The following is a 23,849-nucleotide window of genomic DNA, read 5'->3' as shown; positions in this document are numbered from 1 at the left end:
TTAGACCAACTGCCAGGTCCTGCACTTTGGTCACAACAACCCCATGCAGCGTTATAGGCTTGGGGACGAGTGGCTGGATGATTGTGGAGAGGGACCTGGGGGTGGTGGTTGACGCTCTGCTGAATGTGAGCCCACAGCGTGCCCAGGTGGCCAAGAGGGCCAGCGGCATCCTGGCCTGCATCAGAAATGGTGTGGCCAGCAGGAGCAGGGAGGTGAGCATCCCCAGTACTCAGCACTGGTGAGGCCGCACCTCGAGTGCTGTGTTCAGTTTTGGGCTCCTCACTGCAGGAAAGACATTGAGGAGCGTGTCCAGAGAAGGGCAGCGAAACTGGTGAGGGGTCTGGAGCACAAGGCTTATGAGGAGCAGCTGAGGGAGCTGGGATTGTTCAGTGTGGAAAAGAGGAGGCTCAGGGGAGACCTCACTGCACTCTGCAACTTCCTGAATGGAGGCTGCGATGAGGAGGGGTTTGGCCTCTTCTCCCAGGCAACAAACAGGACCTGGGGAAATGGCCGCAAGTTGTATCAGAGGTTGGACATAAGGAAGAACAACTTCTCTCAGTGGTCAGGCACTGCAATGGCTGCACAGGGAGGTGGTGCACCGTCCCTGGCAGCGTTCAAGAGGCGGCCGGATGAGGAGCTGTGAGATCTGCTTGGTGCTTGTGGTGGCAGCGGTGATGGCAGGACGGTTGGACTGGATGATCTTGCAGGTCGTTTCCAACCTTGTGATTCTATGATTATAGACAAAACGGTAGGAAATAGAAGCGAAGCTTCAAGGCCTCCGATCTTACAGGGAGACTGGAAAACATGAGGAAAACCCCGCGGGGAGCAGTGCGGCGGCAAGGAGCTGACCGAGCCCAGCAGGAGCAGCGCCACGGCACCAAGCGGCCGGCCGCCATCTTCTCGCCGCCCCGCGCCTCGTTCCCACGGCAACGCGATACTTCGAGGGCGCCACGCAGGCAGGGGGCGGTGCCGCTACCGGCGCGTGCTCAAGGGGGCGCCCCGCCGCCTCTCTTCTGCGCGTGCGCGAGGTCACTGCCCCGGAAGCGCTCGCGCGGCGCGTTGACACGTCGCAGGGCCGGGCGGGTGCGGGCCGCGCTGAGGCTGCGGTGAGCGTTCGTCGCTCCTGTCCGGCCGTAGCAGGGAGCGGCACCGGGAACGGCTCCTGAGGCTGCGGGAGCGCCCCGAGGGCCGCTCCCCGTGTGGAGATCCGCGGGTCCCCCGGGCCGAGCGCCCCGCGGCTGGCGGCGATGTCCGGGTTCGACAGCTTCAACACGGAGTTCTTCCAGACCAGCTACAGCATCGACGAGCAGGCGCAGCCCTACGAGTACGGCGGCGGGCGGCCCTACGGCAGGTAGCGGGGCGGCGGGGCCTTTTTGTGCTCATCTGTTCGTGCTCGGTGCTTCCCTTCCTTTCTGCGGCTCGGAACGCGTCGCGGGCGCGCGTCGAAATCTCTGTGTCACGCATTCGGTGGCTGCGGTCACTCGGGAGTTTGTTCGGGGGTGGGACGTGGCTCTAAGGAGGCTGTTCTTTAATTAAAGAAACGTGCGCCAATATATATTTTTTACGTGTGTGAAATCTACAAGGAGAGCCTTCCGAAGGCAGCAGAAATTGACTTAGTAGTGAATAGCTGAGAAGATGTGAAACAGAAACTGAAAAGCTGCTTTTCTCCCGTATCGCAAGCTGCAGGTATGCAGTGTTTAACTTCGTCAGTAGCTCCTTCCTCTGTGTTGTAATGCTGACGCTCGTGATGCGGCAGTGGAAGGAAATGGCTTTTCATTTCATCTTAACTTTTTGTCTTTAATGTCCTTAAGCTTTAGAGTGGGGCAGAAGTGATAATGTGAGCTGATGATGGCATCAGGTGAGATGTCAGTAGTGATTAAGGTATACGTTAGTTAGTTTCTGACAGTTTTCCTGCTCTTACGTGCAGCAGTAGTAATTCTTGATTGTGCAGGCCTATGACTGGAAAGCAAAAAGGATGCTACACACGCAGCAGTAGTTACTTGTTTAGCTGGTAGCAGCATGTTTTCTTTAGCTGATCAGAATTGTTTGTAAGGGCTTCAGTGGAAGAAAGCAGCCAAACGCCCAGCAGATCTGAGGAGGGATTGTGGAAGGTAACTAAAACAAAAAATGGGCAGGACTCTTTGCTTACTGTGTGTGAGCTTTGATTTTTGCGTGGAGGTGTTTCCAATCAAAATCTTTATCTGTCCACGATCTGATGTAATTCTTTGTAGGCAGTATGGAGGCTACGAGTACTCCCAGCAAAGTGGATTTGTCCCTCCCGAGATGATGCAGCAGCAGCCTTACACAGGGCAGATTTACCAGCCAACACAGACATATACTCCAACTTCAGCACAGTCGTTCTATGGAAGTAATTTTGAGGATGAGCCTCCTCTGTTAGAAGGTATAACTTGTGCTTTGTGGCCAAAAGGCAGAACTCCTTCCTCCTGGTCCCCAGTTTGAGTGATTTGAGTAGTTGGGTGTGGATGCTCTGTTTCTGAAAGTGAGCAGTTGAGTGGATATTCTCGTTATCTTTTCTTATTTAACTGTATTTCAGTATACAGAAAGCATATTCTTATGTGAATTTCTGGGCAGAGTTGTAGCATTATGCTTTGTTTATACTAGATGTTCCGTGGAAGCCAGGATAAATCAAATGGATTTTGTACAACACAATAAAATGCTATTTTTTTTTCTATTGTAAATTAAAAAATGCTTAAAATTCTCTGCTCTGTATGGAAACAAATTGATGCTGTTAGTTTCAGTTGATTCTGTGGTTAGAACTAAAATCTTTCATTGCTGAAGGCGAGTGCTAAGCATTGCAGAAATTCTGTCCAGAATACAGACTGCCAAATGCCAGAATGGATGCATAGTGAGTGCCTGGATGGATGCATCACTGTTAATTTCCAAATAACTGGAGCAGCTCTTTCCGTTGCTGATTTGAAGTCGTTTTCCTTCCAGTTGTCTGGCCTTATGTGTATTATTCATGAAGTGCATTTGTTTATGTAGATGCTTCTCAGGGCCCAAGGTGGGCAGATGATCGCTGCATTCATAACCAGGTTTGCATGTGTAACTGTGATGAAATCGTGTGGATGGAGACTGGAAATCATTTCCAGCTGCATGGAGCTGTAAAATGTGTGTCATGACACATCAGTGCTAAAAGAGATGACTGTGTTTTTGAGTGGATTCACTGGTAGGGTGGCTGGTTTGTGAAAGAGAAGCCCACTGAAAGGGAGCTAAGTATGGAGAAAGTGCTTTGACTTAGAAATCTTTGAGCCACAGATCACTGGAAGCCTGGGGACTGTTGGAGCAATCAGCATATTTTGTTCTGATATTTTTGTATGTATGTGCTTTAGGCCACGTACAAGGACAGCAGTGTACTGGGCTGACTGAACTTTGGTCTGACACAGAACCCTGCTTTTGTGCTCTTATCTGGTTCTTTAGAAGCCAGCTTGTCACTGCACAGCGTTTGAGACCTGGAATCTGCAGAAGCAGCATTCCAGCACCTTAAGGAGAGGCATTCCTGTAGGATAATTCCTGGGGACGATTTTGGAGTGGAGTGGCAGGGAAAAGTGACAGCAAAGCAAATGGGGCAAGGGGAGGAAATGTACAGGCATAATTCTTTTCATGTCACTTGTAGAATTGGGGATCAACTTTGACCACATCTGGCAGAAGACGCTGACAGTTCTGCACCCATTAAAAGTAGCAGATGGCAGCATCATGAATGAGACTGACCTGGCTGGACCAATGGTCTTCTGTCTAGCTTTTGGAGCCACGTTGTTACTGGTAAGATCCTAATTGCCTCGTGTTGCTGTTGATGCTTTCATGCCTGGGGACAGTGGGGGGAAAAAGCCAAATTTTCCAGTGTGGCCTTGCTGGAAGGGACTCCTTAGCCTGGTGGACACAAAAAATGCATCCTGGGTGAGAGTTTCTAGCTCAGTGGAAGAGGAACTGGGGCTTAGTACAGTGCTCGTTGGAGTTAATAAGCTAATTATTCTTCTGCAGGGTTCAAATGAAGGTTTTAGAGCTTGCTTTCTGCATGATGCTGGTTTAACTGGAATGCATATTTCACTTTATGCTTTGTTTTGAGGAATATGGGTCCTTTTGTCACAGAACAGATGTGTGACCCGTGTTCTCAGATTTTACCTGTAGCTTTTGGGCATTGAGCTGTTGTCCTCTCACAGCCACGTGTTGTCTTTTTGAAGCACCTGGTTCTGATCAGGACTTGGGAAAATGTGCTCATTCAATATTTGAAGAGTTATTCTCTTTATTTCTTTTTTCTAGCACTCGTGTTTAATGTTTGAGGCCTCTCTGTTTTGTTTCCCTGTGTCTTTGATGCTTTGTTCATTGTTTCTACTCTGTTCCTCCAGGTTTGAGGAGGCTCATGTGGTGGGATTTCACCAATGCTGTTACAGTTGATATGTTTGGTTTGTCTGCTGGTATAAATAGCCAATATTAAGACACTTATAAAGTAAATCTGGTTTAGTTTATACCTCTTAATAGGTTAGCATCTGATGAAGCTTTCTTTTTAATTGAGCTTCAATGACATTAGATCGTGGTTTAATGACTCAAGTGTCAACTATTAAATGACAGAGTAGCAGCAGGCAGAATTCCTTGTCTTAGGAAGCCTCAGTATGTTTCATCAGTTTTCTTCTCTGAATGTCTTTGGGCATTGCATTTATTCTTTTCTGAACATGCACTGTGCTGCAGTGCAGTGCTTTGGCACCAAGGGCAGCATAGGCCTACTTTTAAACCTAACTTCATTTAATGCCAACTGGGACAGCAGAATTAATGAATGTGTCCACAAGAGGTAATTTTGAATGTGCTCTCACTGAGAAATTATCACTCTTTCCTGTGTGGTGTTTTGAGCCCTGACAGTGTTATGTTTATTATTTTTGTCTGTATTTTAAGTAAAAGTACTTAAGAGTAAGAGTGTTAGAGTGCAGTGAGAGAAAGCAAACGTCGGCTGGCAGAAAGAAAGGATTAAAGCAGGTTTTGTAGCACTTGAGGGAGGGGAGAGCTGAGCTCTAGGTTCTGCACTGTGGGAGGCAGGCAGGATAGGAGCTGTGCACCAGGGGAGCACTGCACTCCTCATGGCCCTGTCTTTCTGCAGGCTGGAATTGGGGCGTTTTGATAAGATCATATGGTGTTGGAAAAACAAATACAGGCATAGGATGCATGTGTTACAAACTGACATACTTGCAAGTTGAGCAGCGTTCTGATTTGGACCCTTTTAAAAAACCTGTACAACTTGATTCTGCTCTTCATATGCAGCTCAGCTTCTGCCTCTTAGGGGGCTTTGCTGGAAGAATTCAATTGGAAGGGAACTGCAGTTAAAGCACGTTTCTGAGGGCATTGTTCAAACTCCTGCTGAACACTGGCCAGCAGGAGGCAGCATTTGCTCCTCTGAGAAGCCTGACAGTCTTGCCACCTCACAGTGAGAAATTGGCTGCTGACATCTGAGCCTGATTTGGCACAGCTTTGGGGTGATCCCACGTGTCTGTGCAGGGGCTGGAGGCTGTCATCTCTCCCTGTGCTTTCCCCCCACAAGAAGTTGATCACTCAGAGAGTGATGAGGCCTCTGCTTATTTGTGATTTACATTGCGCTACAATGCTGTAAAGTCTATTGCAGATCCCAGATAAATAATGTAATGGATTCATAAAGGAGTTCCAAACTCCTTAAATCTTCACATGTTACTTCTGCTAAGGTTGTTATTGCAAGAAGTCTTTAGAGACATACTGACAATTGGTTGCTGAAAGCTCCGAGGCTTTTGCACCCAGATCAGACAATAGCAGTTTGATTGAGGTCTGTTCATTGAAATACATAAACGTGCTTCTCGGGTGCCTGGGCTGCGTAGGTGCACTGGAATTTGGGTTGTGGGAAGATGCTGCACGTTGAATTTGAATGTGGCTGTTGGGATTGGAGGGATGAAAGTGAGGATGTTCTGTAAACGTTCGTTCTTCCTTCTTCCCCCTGTTGGGAGGGCATTATGTCCTGGTAATTAACATGCACTGCTCTGCTTGACTTTCAGGCTGGTAAAATTCAGTTTGGCTACGTGTATGGAATAAGTGCAATCGGATGCTTGGGGATGTTCTGTCTCCTGAACCTGATGAGCATGACGGGTGTCTCGTTTGGCTGCGTTGCCAGTGTCCTTGGATACTGTCTTCTTCCTATGATCCTGCTCTCCACTTTTGCCATCATGTTTTCATTGCAGTAAGTACATGAACTGTAACTTGATCGTAGAGCCCTCTCCTGTGAGATTCAAGGCAGCTTTTAAAACAGATCTCCATGGTCAGGGATGAAGGTGCCTGTGATTTGGGTATGACAGGAATTTGTACTAAGTGTAAAATCAGAAGTATTGACACTGTTCAGGTGGAAAAAAAGAGAGGTGGGGATACAGCTTGTAAGTCAGTCAACAGCCTTTAAATGCACAGAGTCAAATAACAGTATTGCTTTCCATCTGCTTTCCATCTGATAAATCTCTGCACCCACTGAGTTTAAAGTTAAGATGCAAAATTGGATTTTTCAAAGAAAAGGAAATCAGTGTGACTTCTCTTAAAGCAAGAGAGAGATGTGAATTTGAAGGGTATTTGCTTGTAAGAGGTGTTGGATCCAACTGCAGTTCCTGTAAGTATATGCACAAGTCATAAATGAGTTCTGATTTTGTTTTTATCTTTACAGGGGAGTGATGGGAATTATCCTCACAGCTGGGATCATTGGCTGGTGCAGCTTTTCCGCTTCCAAAATCTTTATTTCTGCCTTAGCAATGGAAGGACAGCAACTTCTAGTAGCATACCCCTGTGCTTTGTTGTATGGGGTCTTTGCTCTCATTTCTGTGTTCTGAACAGACTGTCCGAATCCTTGGACTGCAGTGGGCCAAACTGAAGGCATCAACTCGGGATATTTTGTTGGACCAGAAGCAGTTACAAACCCCTGCATAGTGGGGACATGACAAACTTAGACCAGTTCTACACCATCTGGAAAATGGAAACAAATGTCTTGTGTTCACTTTTTTAGAACTTTGAATACTGTTCTCAATTGACCCGAGGTGTCTATAGCTTTAATAAGTGTTCATGCTTATCAAGTTAATGTAGTTTTTTTTCCCCACTCCTGTATCTTCAGAAAAGTAACTTTTGGTTGTTTATGTGAGATGGGGGGGGGGGGGGGTAAGGGAGAGGGGAGGGAGAAGGGTTACACACTGTAAGGTTTTTCTTAGCAGCAGTTAGCAGAGCCACAGGCAGTGTGGGATTGGCATTCTTTTTGAATAAATCTGCAGTAATGAAGAGCCTGTTTCTCTCCCCTCTTGCCAGGTGCACGGAATGTATGCAATTGCTTCCTGTATTTTAACAAATACACTCTTAAGTTGTTTAGTCTCAGTTACGTGTTCATTTGATGTGATGGTATTTCAGGTTGTCATGAAACTGAAATTATGAATTAGAAAACAGATGCTTTAAAAATTAGAAGTTTCTGTAATTCTGTCACACTTGAAATGGGAATCCATCTGGGTGTCTAAATAGCTGTGTGTTAACTTGAATTTCTGAAGACTTCAACTGGAGGTTTTTTCCTAATGGTGCACAAATTAGAAGACAGAGGAGAATCTCTTGAAGTGCTACCAAGAGAAACACCATTTTGAAAATGCTTGTCAGTATTGTTACTGCAAAAGTAATTTAAGGCACATTGATTAAATTTTCCTTAGATTTTGAAAATGGTGTTTGCTTCTTCCAACCTTTATTTTTGAATGAACTTCAGTTAAATAAACTTTCATATAGCAGCATAATCATTCAGTCAGTGGATTCGGTATTTGCTTCAGCCAGAAATATTGGATTGTACTTAAGAAACACGAGACTTTTTGCAAACAGCTGTTATCACAAAATAGATGGCAGGTATGAGAAGAGGGAAAGCAGAAGTGCTTGGTGTGCATGTCAGCTCTTGTTAATTCCCAAAATATGCAAGGAAGGGATGCAGACACTGAACCCTTCACAGGGAGGGGATGTGGTTGTCACCCCCCCTGGAAATGAAGACTCTCCAATGAAGTGTTACTATTTTGTTGTCAATTTAGGCCAGGGGGTTTCATCTCATGGTGTTTATGGCATTTGTCTCACATTCATCTGCCAGCTCTGTTTGTTGGTCCTGGAGCTGAATCACTGTGCAGTGGTTCTTACTTCAAAGGCAGGCTTGGTGCAACACTGCCACTGCTCACGGTGAGCCTTCATCTTGGTGAGACAAGGGTCGCGCTTTGTGTGCTGCAGCATGCATTGCTCTTTGCTCTTCCCTCAGTTCCTTGTGTTCTCCTAAAAATGCCTTCCTGGTGCTGCTGGAAGTTCCTGACCAGATCCTCTTCTACTGGCCAGAGCTGTTCTATCCTGTGTTGCTGTGGGATGCACTCAATGAACATAGAACCATTAGGAGCCAGTTAGCAATGCACTGAGCTGTTCTACTACAGCTGCTATGGTAACGAATTTTAGAACTTGTGCCCAAAAGAGGGGAAAAAAAAACCTACTTCCAGAATTGAATTCAAGAGCCCAGGTAATTTTCTGCTTTGCTGCCTTACTACAAGTTACCATCCTAAATAAAACTTGCATTTATTTAGTGAAATGCTTTAGTCTGTGCTCGCTAGTTCTGTTCTTTGAGCAGGCCCTGGGGCAGAGCTGTTTCTGCTTCCAATGAGGAGCATTATCTGCTGGTGGAGCATGCTGTCCTGTACTGCTGCAGGTAAGTTACAGGGATTGTCTTTACAAATGAGACCTAATTAATTATAGTTTGGTTTTAGTAAGTACAGAAGCTCACAAACTTTCTTGTGCGTAGCAGGTTCTAATACTCAAGCCCTGCTTTATTTGTGTTGTCTGATTAGGTTTACCTTACACATGGATACGGTTCATTTCTTTACAGCTCGTGCTGATTCTGTAGGTAGTGTCCTCATGTTGTGACAGAAAAAAGTGATTAAAGACAGCTTAACAAATATTCATCCTAGTGCACGGTGGGAAACGTCAGAACAGACTTGTTTGAGTGTAGCACTAACAGTGCCACTGCTGGGCTTGGAGCATACAGCCATGGCCCTGCTGCAACAGCTGGAGCACTGCATGCTCTGCAGCAGCACTGGGACTGAGCTGCTGGGTTCAGGAGAGCTTCGTGCCCTTCAGCCACGTGCTGGGGAACTTAGCCCTGATTTCATGGGCTCTTGGTGTGGGAGCAGCTGGGAGTAAAATGTCAAACCGTAATACATTGCTTCCTACAAAACATACCTAATGTGCTCTTCAATATCCAACTGTCTGATAGATAGCTAATGTGATTTGAATTGCTGGCCCTGTTTATTGCCTATCCACAATCAATTCCATTGATTTTTTTTTTTTTTTTTTCTCTAACATTATTTCGTCCTGAATTTTGTGTCACTGTTAGTTACATTCCAGAGTGTCAGGCTGTTGAGTTCTTGCCATTGCATGGAATGACAAGATTTTGTGCTGTAATTCTTCTCTTCCTTGTGAAAGTGCCTTTTTTTGACTTCAGAAACCTGAACACTGTCCCCCTCCCTGCCTAATGTTAAAATCTCACCTAGTTTCAGATCAAGCATTGACTTTCTCTGCTTCGTTCTACGTTCTCTGGACATCTGGGTTATTCAGCTTAAAGAATTCAAATATGGGTGCTGGCAATTCTTCTTAAAAATCTTTTTCCTTCTCTGCACCCACTCTATTGTACAAAGTTACAGCTTCTGCAAGAGGTGGAGTGCAGTTACTGCACCAACCGGGCCCTGCTGTTTCCAGCAGCTCCACTGGGTGGGCCTGTAACCTCTGCTGTGCAGCGACCAGCCTGCTTTGCTGTTGGCAGGGCTTGCAGCTGGCACAGCTCAGCATCAGGTCTGCCCTGCTCCTCAGGGGCTCTGTTTCAGCCCTGGCCTGTGAAATGAGCAGAGCTGTGTGCAGGGTAGCCCTCGTGGCAATGGGAAATCTTTGCCACCTCCCATTCTTGGTAGAAGTCTTCATTTTCTCTATGCTGTGCAAAAGCAGAAATAGTTTTTCGCTTCCCAGCTGCTGGGAGGTACAGCAGGCTCTGGGCATGGCTCACGTTGTGCTGTGGCACTGCCTTTCCTCCATTTGAGATGATGCTTCCTCCCACCAACAGGCTTTTTTAGTTCAGTTCAATAGCACCCCTCCAGAACTGAGCAATTGATGTACATCATCTGGGATTAGAAGAGTTTGTAAAGAATTTTGTTGTTAGTTTAGGAGCTACAAACCTTAATGCCTTGAGATGTGAGGACCTCCTGCAAGGCAGGGAAGCTTCCTTTGAGGGATGATGTAAAGAGATGCGTGTGGTTGTCCAGGTCCTGCTGTGTTTGGTCATCTTTATCCCAGCAAAGCACACTGAAGTCATCCTTTGGGGGTGAATTAACAGCCTGGTGCTCTGGGACGGAGCTTGTAAGTGGAGGGAGTTTTGTCATTGGAAATTGTCAGCTGTATTTGCCAGCTTTGTGCTTTGCTAATCAAAGGCAGCAGGCCATTAGCTGAACAGCAGTTTGTGCTGGGGAGAACTGTGGGCAGGGGGCTCTTAAGGTTTTTGTTGTTCCTCCCCTCGTATTTGCTTCACTGCTAGGTCAGTGCCTGCTCCCAGCCCCAAAATGTGCAGACCTGAACATATGGAGGAGCTTTTTGCTTCACTAAGTGATACAGTGTGCAGAAATGAAAATCATGCTGCCAAACTCACTGCATTAACCTGCAAAATGCTGATGCTCATGTCATCATGATATGATGAAATGCTAATATCATCATGATGTGCACTGAAGACCCATGACAGACAATGGGGGATTTTAATTAGCTTAGTGCCTTTTGCTTTGTTGATTTAATAGTTACTAATACAAATCAATCTTTGATCATTTTGGTGGCCGGTTCAAACGTGAATTGCTAGCAGAAGCTGATGAGCTCCTTGGCACTGTGGTGCTGCTTCACCACATCACAGGTGGGAACGTTCACATTTGGGATGATCTTCTCATCCCCCTGTTTTGTCTGAGTTAAAGATTATTGCTTCAAACACGGTGGGGAGATCTAAAGAAGGCGACATCCGCACTTAGCTAATGCCAGCAGCCACGTTACCTGCTACTCTGCTTTCTACTGGGTTCATTGAGCCAAAGTCCACCAAAAGCCCGTTGGGTTTATTTGAAAGGCCACAAATGTGCTCAGTGAGCTGCCGACCCAACGCCCTTCCTGCAGGTCCTGCTGCAGGGATGTGACACAACCCCTCGCCTCAGTGCTCTGCTGCTGTCTTTGTGAGCAGAAAATGGGCCGTGATGTCAGGCTTGTTTCTTCCTACCTCTTCCTTCCTTTATGCACATTGTTATTACTCTGCTCTCCACAATAGACATGTCAGACAGCTCATTTGCTTCCTTTTGGCAGCAGCCTCTTACACAATAGTGAACTCATTCTAACTTCCCATGTCATTCTTCTCCTTCTTCAAAGGACTCTATCCCTGCAATCCCCAAACCTTTATCTGCAGAAATGCCCAATGGTTTCCCATCTTGTTCGTATGCAGTGACACTTCTTTGAAACAGGATTGTGTGCTTTACTGAACTCCCTCAGAGCGGTTCCAATCATTTCTCCAATTTATGGAGATCAATTTGAACTCCACTTCACTTGCAGTGCCTTCTGAAGCCTCAGCAGCCAAAGCAGCGCCAATCTGAGCAGTGGGGGCTGTGGGCACTGATCTCACTAAAGTAATTAAATTGTAAGTAATTATTGCCACAACAATTGCATTGTTCTTAAGAGTTGAAGAAAGGGAAAGGATGTACAAATATCATCTGATGTGGGAAAATGGTGCCCTGAGTGCAGATATCAGCAGCGGTGATTCAGAACCAAGAACATCTCCTTGATTACCCACAGTTGGCTCTCATCATCCCTGCCCATCTCAAACTCCCCTGGCATTCTCACACTCGGTCCTTTTATCTCAGCTGGATGTCCTGGGCCATCCTGTGATGGCAGATTGATCTGCAGGCTGAGAATTCACTTCCACACGTCAGCACCGACACTGAGCAGCACAAATACGACACGGCCATCTGATCTCAGCATCCTTCAGATCAAAAGCATTCATTTGTTCATACATTCACACAGCCGAGATATCGGTTCTGAAGCAACGGGCTGCTTTATTTTATTCATTTGGTTACAGTTTAGATCACGTTATCTGCGTTAAATATTAAGGGTGGTTTAATTGAGCAGGCCTTTCTCCTTGCACTCCCTGACCTCTGGCCGTTTCACTGTCATACCTGAAGGAAGCGTTAGTGTTGGATGTTAAAGATGCATATGGACAAGAGACAGGGAGGTCATCATTCAAACGACTGACTGGTGTAAGCCCACCTCGTTGGAATCTTCGCTGCTCTGCACCGCCGTTAATTTGGAATGAATTTGCAGCAATGAAATGATATTACTTGTGTGATAAGTGTGGAGATCGTAATGTTCTGCCTGGGCCTTAATGGAGCTCAAAAGGCCTAATTCTGCCTCAGCTCCTTTTTGCTTCAGATCTGGGGTGAATCTACAGCTCATATCTGAAAATGCACATATCCTGTGTGTAACATCAGGGCAGCTCTGCCTCTGTCAGCACTGCAGTCAGTTCTGCCATTGGCCATCCCAGCGTGCTGCTGAGCAGCTCACCCCATGTGTGACATCATTTAAACACACATGGAGGGAAAGAGGTCATGTTTGCTGCACATAACTTCTGTCGCTTCAGTAAGACCTGTTGCAAACATGCAGTGATTCATTTGGAGAACTGCAACAGGCAATAAGGTGCAGAAGGTCTCAGCTCTAGCATGAGGAAAAGAGCAGGTCTTCATATATTGAACAAACGATCACAAAAAGCACAGGAAAAGAGAGAGGAAAAATACATTCCCTGGCAATCAGTTGTTTAAATATGAGCGTCAGGAGTGCTGTTCAGTCGGGATTATTGTTTTGGCTTTTCTCCATTATGTAAATCCTTGTGGTATGCACAGCCTGCAGGAGCCCTGCTGCTGCTCCCTGCAGTGCCAGCCCTGGTGCAGCATGTGGGGCTCAGGATATTACCCCATTTCAAGTAGCATGTAAACATTCGAGCTAGATGGCTTCACATCATGTGTTTAAAAACAAGGATTTCCTTATTTGTCATTAAAATACCCTAGCAATACTGTAGAGAATATGCATCATGTTAGTACAAAAAATGCAGTAATTCTGCAGCACGGTGCCTCATTCTCACCCTGGAGCTCAGCTCTGGTGAGAAAACCAATTTTTCTGACCTGGTGATTCTCACCAGCTGAAATCAGCAGAGCTTTATATGCTGGAAATCCTGAGGGGCTTTAAACACTCGAGGTCCAAGTAGGTATTTTAAGTCCTGAGGTCCGTTTCCTCACCACTGCAGAGCTGTGCCTCTCTGTGCACGGCCTGCGCTGCTTTAATCACAGCAGCGAGCCGCCGCTGCCCTGCAGAAGGGGGGAATGTGTCCCCAAAGGCAATCTTCCCATGTAGCCATGAATCGCCCTTTAACCGTGAGCACAGGAACATACATTACAGACCTGCCATTACAGAAATACAACGGGAGTTCTTGTCTTTCTTACGTAGTCTCCATGTTAAATTGCTTCATTAATTCGGAGGGAGTTTTCTGCTGTTTCCTTCTGATTAATTTGTTTGTGTGCACAGTGGGCCCGCTCTGCGTGCGCAGCATTTCTGAAGAGCTGCTCCTGCTTCGTGCTGTAAGTAGCTCTGAAGTGTTCACATTCAGCGCTCCCAGCCCCTTCCTCCAGAGTGTTTGTTTGCCTGTTTTCGCTCTGGATTGCTCAGCAGATGATGAATAATCACAGAGGCCATTTCTTGTTCCTTCATTATTTCTAAAAGCAAACATAGGCAGAATTCAGGACCCCGGAGAAAAGACAGCTGAACTAAATTTTGAAATAGTAAAGCGCCGGCAGCAGCCAGACAGTGCCCATTAAAACATCATGCTGGAGCTCTGAAACATCTCTCTGGTTTACACAGTAATTCAGCTGGGAGTATGTTTGAGGGGAGGTTTTTCCATGGAAACCTGAAGTATAATCCCCCAAACAACTCACTTCACTCTAATGTACATGGGCTTAGTGTTTAGATACCACCCAGCTGTGTTAGGCTGGTTGCTATGGTCCTGCTTTCCGTTTCAGAGCCTTTGATTAATGCACCACCAGCGAAGGAGCGGGGGAGCTGCTGTGTGCAAATGCCACGGGGGGGCAGTGGGCAGTGGCTGTGCCCATGGAGCCCTATGGCTGTGCCCATGGAGCTCCGCATCCCGGCATGCTTCTGCTCGGATCTCTCTGTGCAGATCCTTCTGCCCCCACCCAGCACTCTGTGCTGCTTCCCAACCACAACCAGCAGAGCCGATGGTTCCCTGTGGGTGCTCACATAACTTCACCCAAAGCAACGAGCCGATGTCCTGACCCAGCGTGGGCCCTGCAGCCTCCCTCTGTTACCATCGGGTTTCTGTTCCAGCCGGGAGATGAGCAGGGCAGCAGGCCTCCAGTGGCTGCATCTTGGCAGAAGTGTTGGCTTTCGTGCATGGAGCAACCCATGGGTGCAACACATGGTGGAGCACAGAGAGCCAGCAAGACTTCAGCGATTAAAGCTATCCATCTGCTCTGCTCAGTTTTTTCCCTACAGAATACATTTTCCCCCTTTACCAATCTTAACCAACCCAGTGGATAAAGAATGTGAATTACTGTCACCTCTGTGCCGTAGAGGGGGAAACTGAGGCACAGAGACGTGCAGCACTGCACTGTGACCCCATCAGGCAGAGCTGAGCTCACATCCCCACAGCAGCACCGCCGCTCTGCTGGGAACACAAAACCAGAACAAAAGTGCATCGTTATCTCTTGCTGTTAATCAATGCTGTTATCAGCAGTGCAACTGCATCGTTTTCTGAGCCAGTAAAATTTTTAACTGTTATATTTATGTATCTGTGGTTTCTCAATACTTCCCTCTGCTCTCAGGCTGTATTTTAACTCATCTTCTGCGGGATCCACCCGAATAGGCGCAGATATCTGTAAAGCAAACGTAGACAGGAGTAAATCATTGGGGGCCTTACAGGCAATGGCAAGAAATGGGCTCTACTTGCTCCTCCTTCACTCTTGGAGCAACGACGGCACCGAGCGGAGCCTCTGGCCGCAGACGGAGCCCCTGCCGAGGGCGGTGCCGGCTGTGAGCGCCGTGACGCGGCACGGAGGCGCCGGACCCCCGGGTGCGGGACGGCCGAAGAGCGGAGCGCCGTTCACCCCGCCGCATTTCTCCCAGAGGCAGCGCCTTCCCGAACTTGTTCCAGAGGGTTCCAAACCTCCTCCCACACCGCCCCGGCTCCGCTCTTTGCCCAAAGCGCCCCGAACTTTCACCGCACGCCGTTCGTCCCTGGGCTCGCCGTCCCCGCCGGGCGCTCGCGGCGGTCGAGCCGTTGGCCGCGCGGGGCTTCGGAGCCGGACTCGCTGCCGTCCCTCCCGCGGCCACCTGGGGGCGCTCCGCGCGCGGCTCTGCACGGGGCTCGCGTTGGCAACGCGGCGGCGCAGCGAGCGCGGCCGAGGGGACGGCCGGAGCCGCGAGGCTGCATCGGGGCCGCTCCGTGACCTCGGAGCCGGGGAGCGAAACACGGCCATCGGGTCTGTGGCCGGTTACAGTCACTGTGCACATTTGCTGCACGGCTGGAGTTTTCAAAGAGAGCTCCGTTCGTCTTCCGACAAAGATTCGTCCGTTCCCCCCTCCCGAGAATAATGGTCAGCGGTGCCCCCGGAGGTTCCCGCAACTGAATCGGTCCGGCGCTGCCCTTGCCGTCCTGTTCGTGCGCCCACAGCGGCTGCTGTCCCCCCCGACAGACCTTGATGACTCCATGGAACGATAACTGAAGAGGGAGGGGGAGGAGGACGGGGTTCTTGGCCCGCTGCCTCTGCGCGGAGCCAATGGCTGAGAGCAGGGAGATGCTGAGGGCTGCCCTGGTGACCTCTGCCACCACCGTGCTCGTGTCCCAGTCACACCTCGTTGTGCTGAGTAATGCACGCATTCCATACGTCCTGCAAGCAAATTCTGCTTCATTCGATGGGAAACAGAGGCCAACAGAGGCAGAATGCCCATTCCCCACAGCACTGCCTTATCATCTATTTTTAACTTTCTCCATCTTCTTAGTAAAGGAATAACACTCCTCCATTGCCTCTGGCCATAATTAATATGCCATATGTCAGGTCCAAGAGACACACAAAAACAGACTGAAAGCAGAGTGCTAGCTCTCAAGCAGAGCAAATAACTTTGGAGAAGAGCTGTATTTTGTATATTGAAACTCTTTCTTTCCAGTGGCTGCAATTAAAGGTGTTCAGCTGCCTGAGGTCTCAGGAGCTGAGGCAGGACAGCATTAAGGAGAGCAGCTGGTGCTGGGACACCGGGGACTGTCACTGTTAGGAAGCACCCTGCCCTGCAACAGCCACAGAGCTGGTCAGTGAGCTGGGTCGTTAATCAGTTGATTGCCTGCAGGTTCTGCCCCATCTCACAGCTGTAATCCATCTGCATAGGTGAGCCCTGTCTGCACAGGGCTGTCCCTCCCTGCTACACCTATGAGTGCTGCCAGTCTGGGGAGCTGCTTTCTTCGGAGGTGGCCATGTGCTGAGAGATCAGGGTGCAGGTAAGGGCTGCCCTGGAGGGATGGGAAGTGCTGAGGGGGTCTGTGTGCCCAGAAGGGGCTCCTGGGGGAACTGCGGCTGTGTGGTGGCCTCTGCAACACAAGGAACAACAGGGCTGGGGCTGCCTTGTGCTGAGCAAACCCAGGATGAGGGGGAGCTGACCCAGGAGCTCTTTTCTGTACTTGTGTGTATGCCCTGATGTGCCTATGGCTGTGGCCCTCGTCCTAGGGGTCCTGTTGCTGTGGGTCCTTCCTGCTCTCTGCTGCACTGATGGCAGCCAGCTCTGATGTGCACTAAGGAGCAGGCTCACTTTAGCTTATAGTAAAATGCTTTCTGTTGTTATGGCAACTGAAATGCTTAAATAAGCCAAAGAGCAAGAGATGATGTACATCAAAATGACCATGCTATTTTGATTAGGAGTTGGCTTTTTTTTTCTTTTTTTTTCTTTTTTTCTTTTTTCTTGAAAGCCTTCTGTGCAAAGAGTTCTGAACTTCAAGCTTTTCTCCTCCCTGAAACTTGCCAGCCTTGAGCAGCCGAGCACCTCAGACACTGCTGCAGGGTGTGCAGTGCTCCTTCCTTCAGCTCAGCCATGGCACAGCTCTGTGCTGGGGTGAGAGGGGGAGGCTGAGCTGTGGGGCTCTTCTTAGGAGTTGAACTGAATTCATTAGCGGTGTTTGAAGGGAGATCAATTGGAGATCAATCTTTTGGATACCTCAGTATGTAACCGAGCTTTGTGGCAGCAACCAGGAGAGCAGCAGTAGCAGCTGTAGGGCTGTATCTGCAAACACCAAGGGATGGTTGGCTTCTGGGCCAGGGGCTGTATGGAGGAATAGTGAAAACGAGTGGGCTGCTCTTTAAAATCCTGTACTGGGGTTGTGGGCCACTGACTTCATGGTGATCTCCATCCATCTATGTCGCTCTGCTGTGATGTCCTGACTTGGCAGCACTCCCCATTTCCCAGTAACTGAGGTTGGGCACCTTCACTTCTCTGCTTTTCCACCACTTCTGTGTAGCAGAAGGCGATGTAACTGAGTGCATTGTTTTCTCCTGTCGGTGGTAACACACACACTTGCTTTGAAGGGCTCTCCAAAGCTGGCTGTTCCACCCCCGGCAAGCCTTAGGGCTCTGGTTTAGCAGAAAGAGCCCTCAGGAGCTCTCCCCTACCGCCGGGCTGCGATCAAGCCAGAATTTGAGCAGGGAGCCGAAGTCATCCTTGGAATGGCTGCAGAGATGAGCTTTGTTGTGTCGCAGCCTGGCTGCAGCCGCGGTCCTTCTGTTAATCATCACGAAGCTTTGCCGGGGCTGCTCCTCGTGCCGGGCGCTCAGCGCTGCGGGGCGGATCGTTCAGCTCCGGGCACGACGACCGCGACGGACCGCCCCGCTTCCCCGCGATGCGCTGGGGTGCAGAGAGCGGAGCTCTGCCCTCCTCATCCCGAGGTGCTCCCGGGTCCCTCTTTGGCCGGGTCTGCGCCCTGCCCTGCCGCTGGGCTGGGTTGGAGGAGAGGAGCGCAGGCGAGCGGCGTGCGTGGGAGAGGTGGCTGTAACTAACGGTAACGAAAAGGGAAACGTGCGTTCGCTCAGCGTGTGCCACGGGGTGAGGTTGTTCCCAAAGCACCGCAAGGGGAAGCTGTGGGTGTGAGGCTGCTGCTGGTGCCCTCCATTCCGGAGCAAACTGGCTGCCAAAGCTGCGCGGTTGCTGTCTGTGCGTATGGACACACCAACAGGGCACGTGTGCTTACTGTGTGCTGGGAGGTTTTTTTGAGGTGCTATAAATTTAATGCCTCTTCCAAATATTTGAGCACTCCTCTGACCTTTTAACCAAAACACTGTAAGTAAACTGTATGAAATCCATACATACAGCGGTTGTTGTTGGAAGCTAACATTTATTCGTAGCCATTGCTGTTTATATTGCAAGAACATGAAAAATGGCAAACGTGGAGGCAAGGGGCTGCTCTGCAAAGCTCTGGGACCCGGGCAGCCCAGGCTGGCAGTGGGGCACAGCAGTTGGGCTCTTCTATCCTCTGAGCATCCCCTGGCACACAGAGCCCTTGCTCCTGCTTGGGTGTTCTCTATTTATTTGCCATCCCACTTGTTTTCCTTCACGTCCCTCCGCAGTGCTGATGATGCCTGAACTCAGGTCTCTGTGTGGGCTGGGAGCAGCACTCAGCCTTGTGGGGCTGCTCCTCATTGGGAGCCCAATCCCCAGGGCTCTGAGGCCCAAATGGATGTGCCTGGTGCCCTCATCCTGCTGGCAGCCCTGGCAATGGCTCTTCTTCCAGGGGCAGAAATCAATGCTTTGCCTCTGCCCAGTGGCACACACGCATCAGGGGCCTGGGCTGTCCAGCAGCAATGCTCTGCCTTTCCCACTCCAACCACCCAAGCTTCACAAGTGGTTGTTGCCACTCAGGGGTTTGCAGCTCCTCTTCCACGTGAGGAATCTGTGTCCAGAAGGACCTTATCATCTTCACTGGATGGCAATTAGGAGCACGGGGTGCCAGGGAAGGCAGCCTGTGTGCCTGGGAGTCTGACTTTACCTCAACCGTGCTCCTTTTATTCTAATAGACTTACTCTCCAAAAGCGCTTTGGTAAGAAGTGCCAGCCCAAGGCTGACACAGCTGCCTGGTGCTGACTTCAGGAGGAAGCGATGCAGGGTGTGGGTGCTTGGTGCACCAGGAAGAGGTTAATGGCACAGCAGCTCTGCTCCGCAGCACTGGGCAGCCACAGCAACAGCCGAAGGAATGGCAGAGAGCCACGTGTTTAAGTCAGTGTGACATTTTAATGCTGCATTGCAATGTTTGTGTTTTATGCTGAACCAAGAGGCTGCTTGAACTATTGCCCTATTTACTCTATCAGTCTTTTCTATGAAGAGTGTTTGCTCTCTGGAGCAAGACTTGTGTCTCCATGTGCTGATCTCTATCCTCAAGAGCCCTTGCTGGGCAGTAATACACACCAAAATGAAGAGAACCACTTGGACCTAAATTGAAGGTCTGGTGAAAACGCAGTGTTATGTTTAGGACTATTTTAAAAGCCAACAGCCTGATGAGTGTGGTGTCATTATTTGGTTAATTAAATGTAATTGGAACTGCTGGGGCAGACTCTGCAGGCGGTGCTGAAGATGCAGCGTAACTGACCACGGAGGTGAACTGCTGAAGATCAGGGCAGAGGGAGCGCAGGGGGGTGTTTGAGCTGATTGCTGTTCTGCTCTCTGTGTTAATCACAGTAATTACCGGTGATGATGGAGCTGGATAGGGCTGCCGGAGCAGCGTGCTGCTGCTGTGTGTGGTGCAGCTGCACTGATGTGCAGCGATGGCGCGATGCGTGGCTCTGCAGTTCAGCATCCAACAAAGCATGTTTGTAACTCTCCAACTTTTGCCTCTAACTTGTGTGGTGTCCTCACTGCTCCCAGCCTCCTGTTGGGTGCTTCTGCCAAAACTGTCGCATAAATAACGTCGTTAAATTATTACCCAAAGTAAGAGGAACGGACTCAAAGTGCACCCATGGTTATCTGTCAGGAAACAAGGAAAATGGCCTTGGGCCATGCTGACAGCAGGGCACTTGGATGTGCTGGGGACATGGAGGTGCTTCGTACATCAACCTGCTCTGTAGCTGGAGGGCTCCCTGGGAGAGGGAATGGGGAATTGAGGTCATGGCCGCGCCATGCAGGAAGGCGCCCGAGCTGCCAATTCAATTGCAGTGGGCAGAAAGGTGAATCATAGCCCATGGGAACGCAATTACCTGCTGGACTGATGATGGCTTAAACTTGTTTGTCACCTTTCTGTCCCAAAGGAATACATCCAGAAACCACGTCACCCCCAACAGCTCCGTGAAGCAGTGATAATCCACAGCCTGTGTGGGGCTGCAGGATTCTGGGGGGGAGAAAGGACAAATCGGAGCCGCCGGATAGAAGTGCGTGGTGCCTGCAGGCTGGCAGTTGGAGCTGGCTGGGGTGTGCTGCCCTGGGATTGGGAAGGGCAGCAACGTCTGTGTCGGTGCCGTGGGTGAGAGCTTTGCTCCAAAGCTTTGGGGCTGAGCTGTGCCATCCTGCTGTGCTGAGCTCACGCCTGCGCTGCGTTGGCCCTATTTCTGCTCCTGGTGGGCGCAGCGAGGCTCAATTCGTTATGTGAGAGTTCTCACCTCCCACTGTTTGGGAAAGGATATTTGGACATTATTGCACGTATGCTCAGCTGCTCGGGATGGGCAGAGGAGAATAATGCTGTCATTTTTTAGAACTTGGGGGAAAATACAGAGGAGCAGCGTGCAGCTAGCAGTGTTGGGGTGGACATATGATAGGTGTCGTTATGTTTCTAATTACCGAGGTAATCGTGGCATTCATTTGTGCAAGGCAGTCTGGAAAAATTAAGACCACTTTTTCCATTGGAAAATATTCATTTGTGAAACAAAAATAATTCATAAAAAGGGGATGTTTCTTCCAAGTTGTCTAGGTTAGGATCTCAGAAAAGGGCTTCTTTCAAACTGACCTGCTGAACAGCGAGCAATGTTCCTTTTGAAACCTCCAGTGAGTATTTATGGAAAAGAAGTTAAAAGGAAAATGTTGAAGTGAAACCTTTGGAACGTTTCTGATGAGCGATTTTGGTGAGCTGCCCCCAGGAGCAACGCGCCGTCACTTCCATGGTGGTGTGGGCCCTTCTCCTGTCCTACAAACACTGTTTTGGAGGAGGTCCTGGGAGCTCTGTGGGTATCTCCTTGTTCAGCTCTGCTCAGGAACACCCGTGTTCTCCCTGTAATGTGAATGAGCCACGGTTTCGCTGTATCGCATCTCCCCTCAAAAATGAATGAAATGACATCTGATTGGGAACACTTAATAGGCATTAAATTAGACATTGAGAAAAAAAAAAAAAAAGAGCCCGGCCATCTCCATAGACAGCTGCAGGAGGAAAAAAGCTCCCCTTGTGCCAAATGGGAGGAGGTTCCTCAAGCCCAGCGCTACCCAGAGCTGTGCTGGAAGCGGCGCTTGGAAGGCTGCGGGCGTTCCGAGCTGTGCTGTTTTCCTTGGCCATCTGCTTGGCTGCGTCTCTGCTGACTTCTGGACCAGGTCCTGATTTTTTTCTGAAGTTAATGGAAATTTGCATGGGCTCTGCTCTTGGATTTGCCCTTCTTTTCTGTTGCAGGTTTGTATTTTTTTTTTTTTTTTTTTATAACCCATTTTTCTTTATTGTTTCAGTTCTGCAGTCTGGTATTCCTCAGCATATGTTTCTGTATTCCACAGGCCTGAAATAGCTGAAAATTGGTCAGTAAGTGTAAGATTTCAGAGACTCACTGCTTTATTGTTCATAATCTCTCCCCTCACTGCTCCTTATCCCCCTCAAACCACTCTGCCTGTGTAAGGATCCTTGTGCTGAGAGAAGTGAGCAGAGCTTATGTGCTGTAATGCAAACGTTCACTGAGCACTGCAGCACATCTTGCTCACAGATTGGAGATAACACAGCTGTTTCTGCACAGTTGATACTACAGATTTGCTGCACCCCGCTTTGCAGATAAAGAGTTGGATTCTTTGTCTTGAAGTTATGCAACTCAGCTTTCTCTTGCTTTTGTTCCATGGGTGTGAAATATCAAAAATCTATAAAGAACTGGGCATGCAAACAAGGTTGCTCTGCAGCCGCAATAGAGCCCTCAGCTGGGCACAGAACATCAATGTTGGGCCGGGATGCCCCACGGTTGGGGCTGCCCTGAGCTGGGGGTGCTGCGGGCCAGGCAGGAAGCAGCTCACTTGGACTTGCTTCTTGCATCCTGGGCATCTCCTTTCAGCTGAGGGGAAGAAGGTGGTCTGGCTTGGGAATGAGCTCCTCTGCACTGCTGCACACATCTGCAGCTCAATGAGCCCCTGGGGTAATGCTCTTGAAGAAGCTGAAGCTTTTCTGGTCAGGCTGAGGACAGCCAACACGGGGATGGGGAGCAGCAGAACCATCGCTGCTAGCAGGGCTTCGTGCCTGGGGCCATCGATGGGAGCAGCAGGGGGTGCTGGGGCTCAGAGCAGTGTTCTGTCTGCATGTGGCTCTCCAACATTTGTCCTCATCGCCTCTGCTGTAACTCTGAGTATTGCACATGGTTAAGGCTGTTGTGTTCAGTGTGATGAGAGCCTTAAAAGAGTGCAATCCTTGCAGCAGTGCCTGTGTCTGGGTGCCCAGCTCTGTAGGAGCCTCACACCCTTCCCCATGGCAGCACTGCAGCTGCCTGGGCAGGGAGCAGAATGTGGGTACAGCATCAAGTCTGGTGCAGCCAGAGTGAAGTGAGCTGAGCTCCTCATTAATGTGATCATTATAAAGCTGATAACAAACAAGCAAACCTTATGCTCTGCTGTACATCGTTGTGAAGAGGCGCTGGAGGTTAATCTATGCTTGCTGCTCCTTAAAAATATGCTCAAAATATTGCAACAGTAAATTGGGCTTTGCGAGACATTTTGTTGGTAAGATTACAAAAAAGCCTTGGGGAGGAGAGGTCAAATGTAACAACGGTGCTTTCTTAGGATCCCAGTGGCTGACTTGAAGAAACGCTGCTGTGCACCACATAGGCCTGATGGTGAAATGCACAGCCTCTCCTGCTCCCTCATCTCCCTTTTCCTCCCCCAAAGCAGGGAGCACCTTTTGGTGCACAGTGAGCTCTGAGTGGAAAGGTGCTGCCAGGAGGACGGCTCTGCCTCTGGCGGTGGCACTGGGCTGGTCCTGCTGGGCTGCTCTCCCACGGCAGCCGGCGCACATGCAGTGCTGATGCACCCTTGGAGAAGCAGCAGCAGATTGTTCGGGTTATGCAGTGCTCAAGATGTTCTTCCAGAACAATACGGGCTTTGTGCAGCAGATGAGGTTTTCTTATTGGGAGTTTAGCACAGAATGACCGAACGCCTTCTGCAGCCTTGGAAAGAGTTGGAGCTGTATGGCTGCAGCTGAACAAAAGGAGAAATTCCACGCAACAGAAACGAGATCTGGGAGCAAAGCGAATGCAGCCAAGCTATAGAAATAGATCACAGGCTGCCTCAAGTCTACACCAGCAGTAAGGAAAGCTTTGGTCCTCGTCCACAAGCACATTAAAAATCTGAGATGGCAGCGCTTGCTGAAACAAACACAAACCATTTGTTGGTGTTGGCAAACGCCACGTCCTTCAGGAACAGGGATTTCTTCAGCCATGAGTGCACGGCTTCCAAGCTGAACGCGACGCTGGGGAGATGTGGTAGCTCCGACCCTTCGAGAAGAGCAGACAGATTTCCAAAATAAAACAAAC

At 49.1% G+C, this 23,849-nt stretch overlaps 1 protein-coding gene across 1 annotated transcript; it reads left to right on the top strand.

The window, feature by feature from the left end:
• The first annotated feature begins 1,182 nt into the window (after positions 1-1,182).
• YIPF5 (Yip1 domain family member 5) lies at positions 1,183-7,775 on the top strand. Its single transcript, XM_042826606.1, has 5 exons — positions 1,183-1,351; positions 2,232-2,401; positions 3,635-3,780; positions 6,027-6,208; positions 6,677-7,775. Exons 1-5 carry the CDS (start codon positions 1,248-1,250, stop codon positions 6,837-6,839), a joined length of 765 nt encoding a protein of 254 aa, XP_042682540.1. The 5' UTR covers positions 1,183-1,247; the 3' UTR covers positions 6,840-7,775.
• Positions 7,776-23,849: the final 16,074 nt, after the last annotated feature.

The sequence above is a fragment of the Centrocercus urophasianus genome, unplaced genomic scaffold, assembly GCF_019232065.1.
Source record: "Centrocercus urophasianus isolate 14NV4802_14NV808 unplaced genomic scaffold, USGS_Curo_1.0 seq_26, whole genome shotgun sequence".
In the NCBI taxonomy this organism is placed as follows: Eukaryota; Metazoa; Chordata; class Aves; order Galliformes; family Phasianidae; genus Centrocercus; species Centrocercus urophasianus.
Note: the sequence above shows the minus strand (reverse complement) of the source record. Positions and strands in the feature narration are given on the sequence as shown.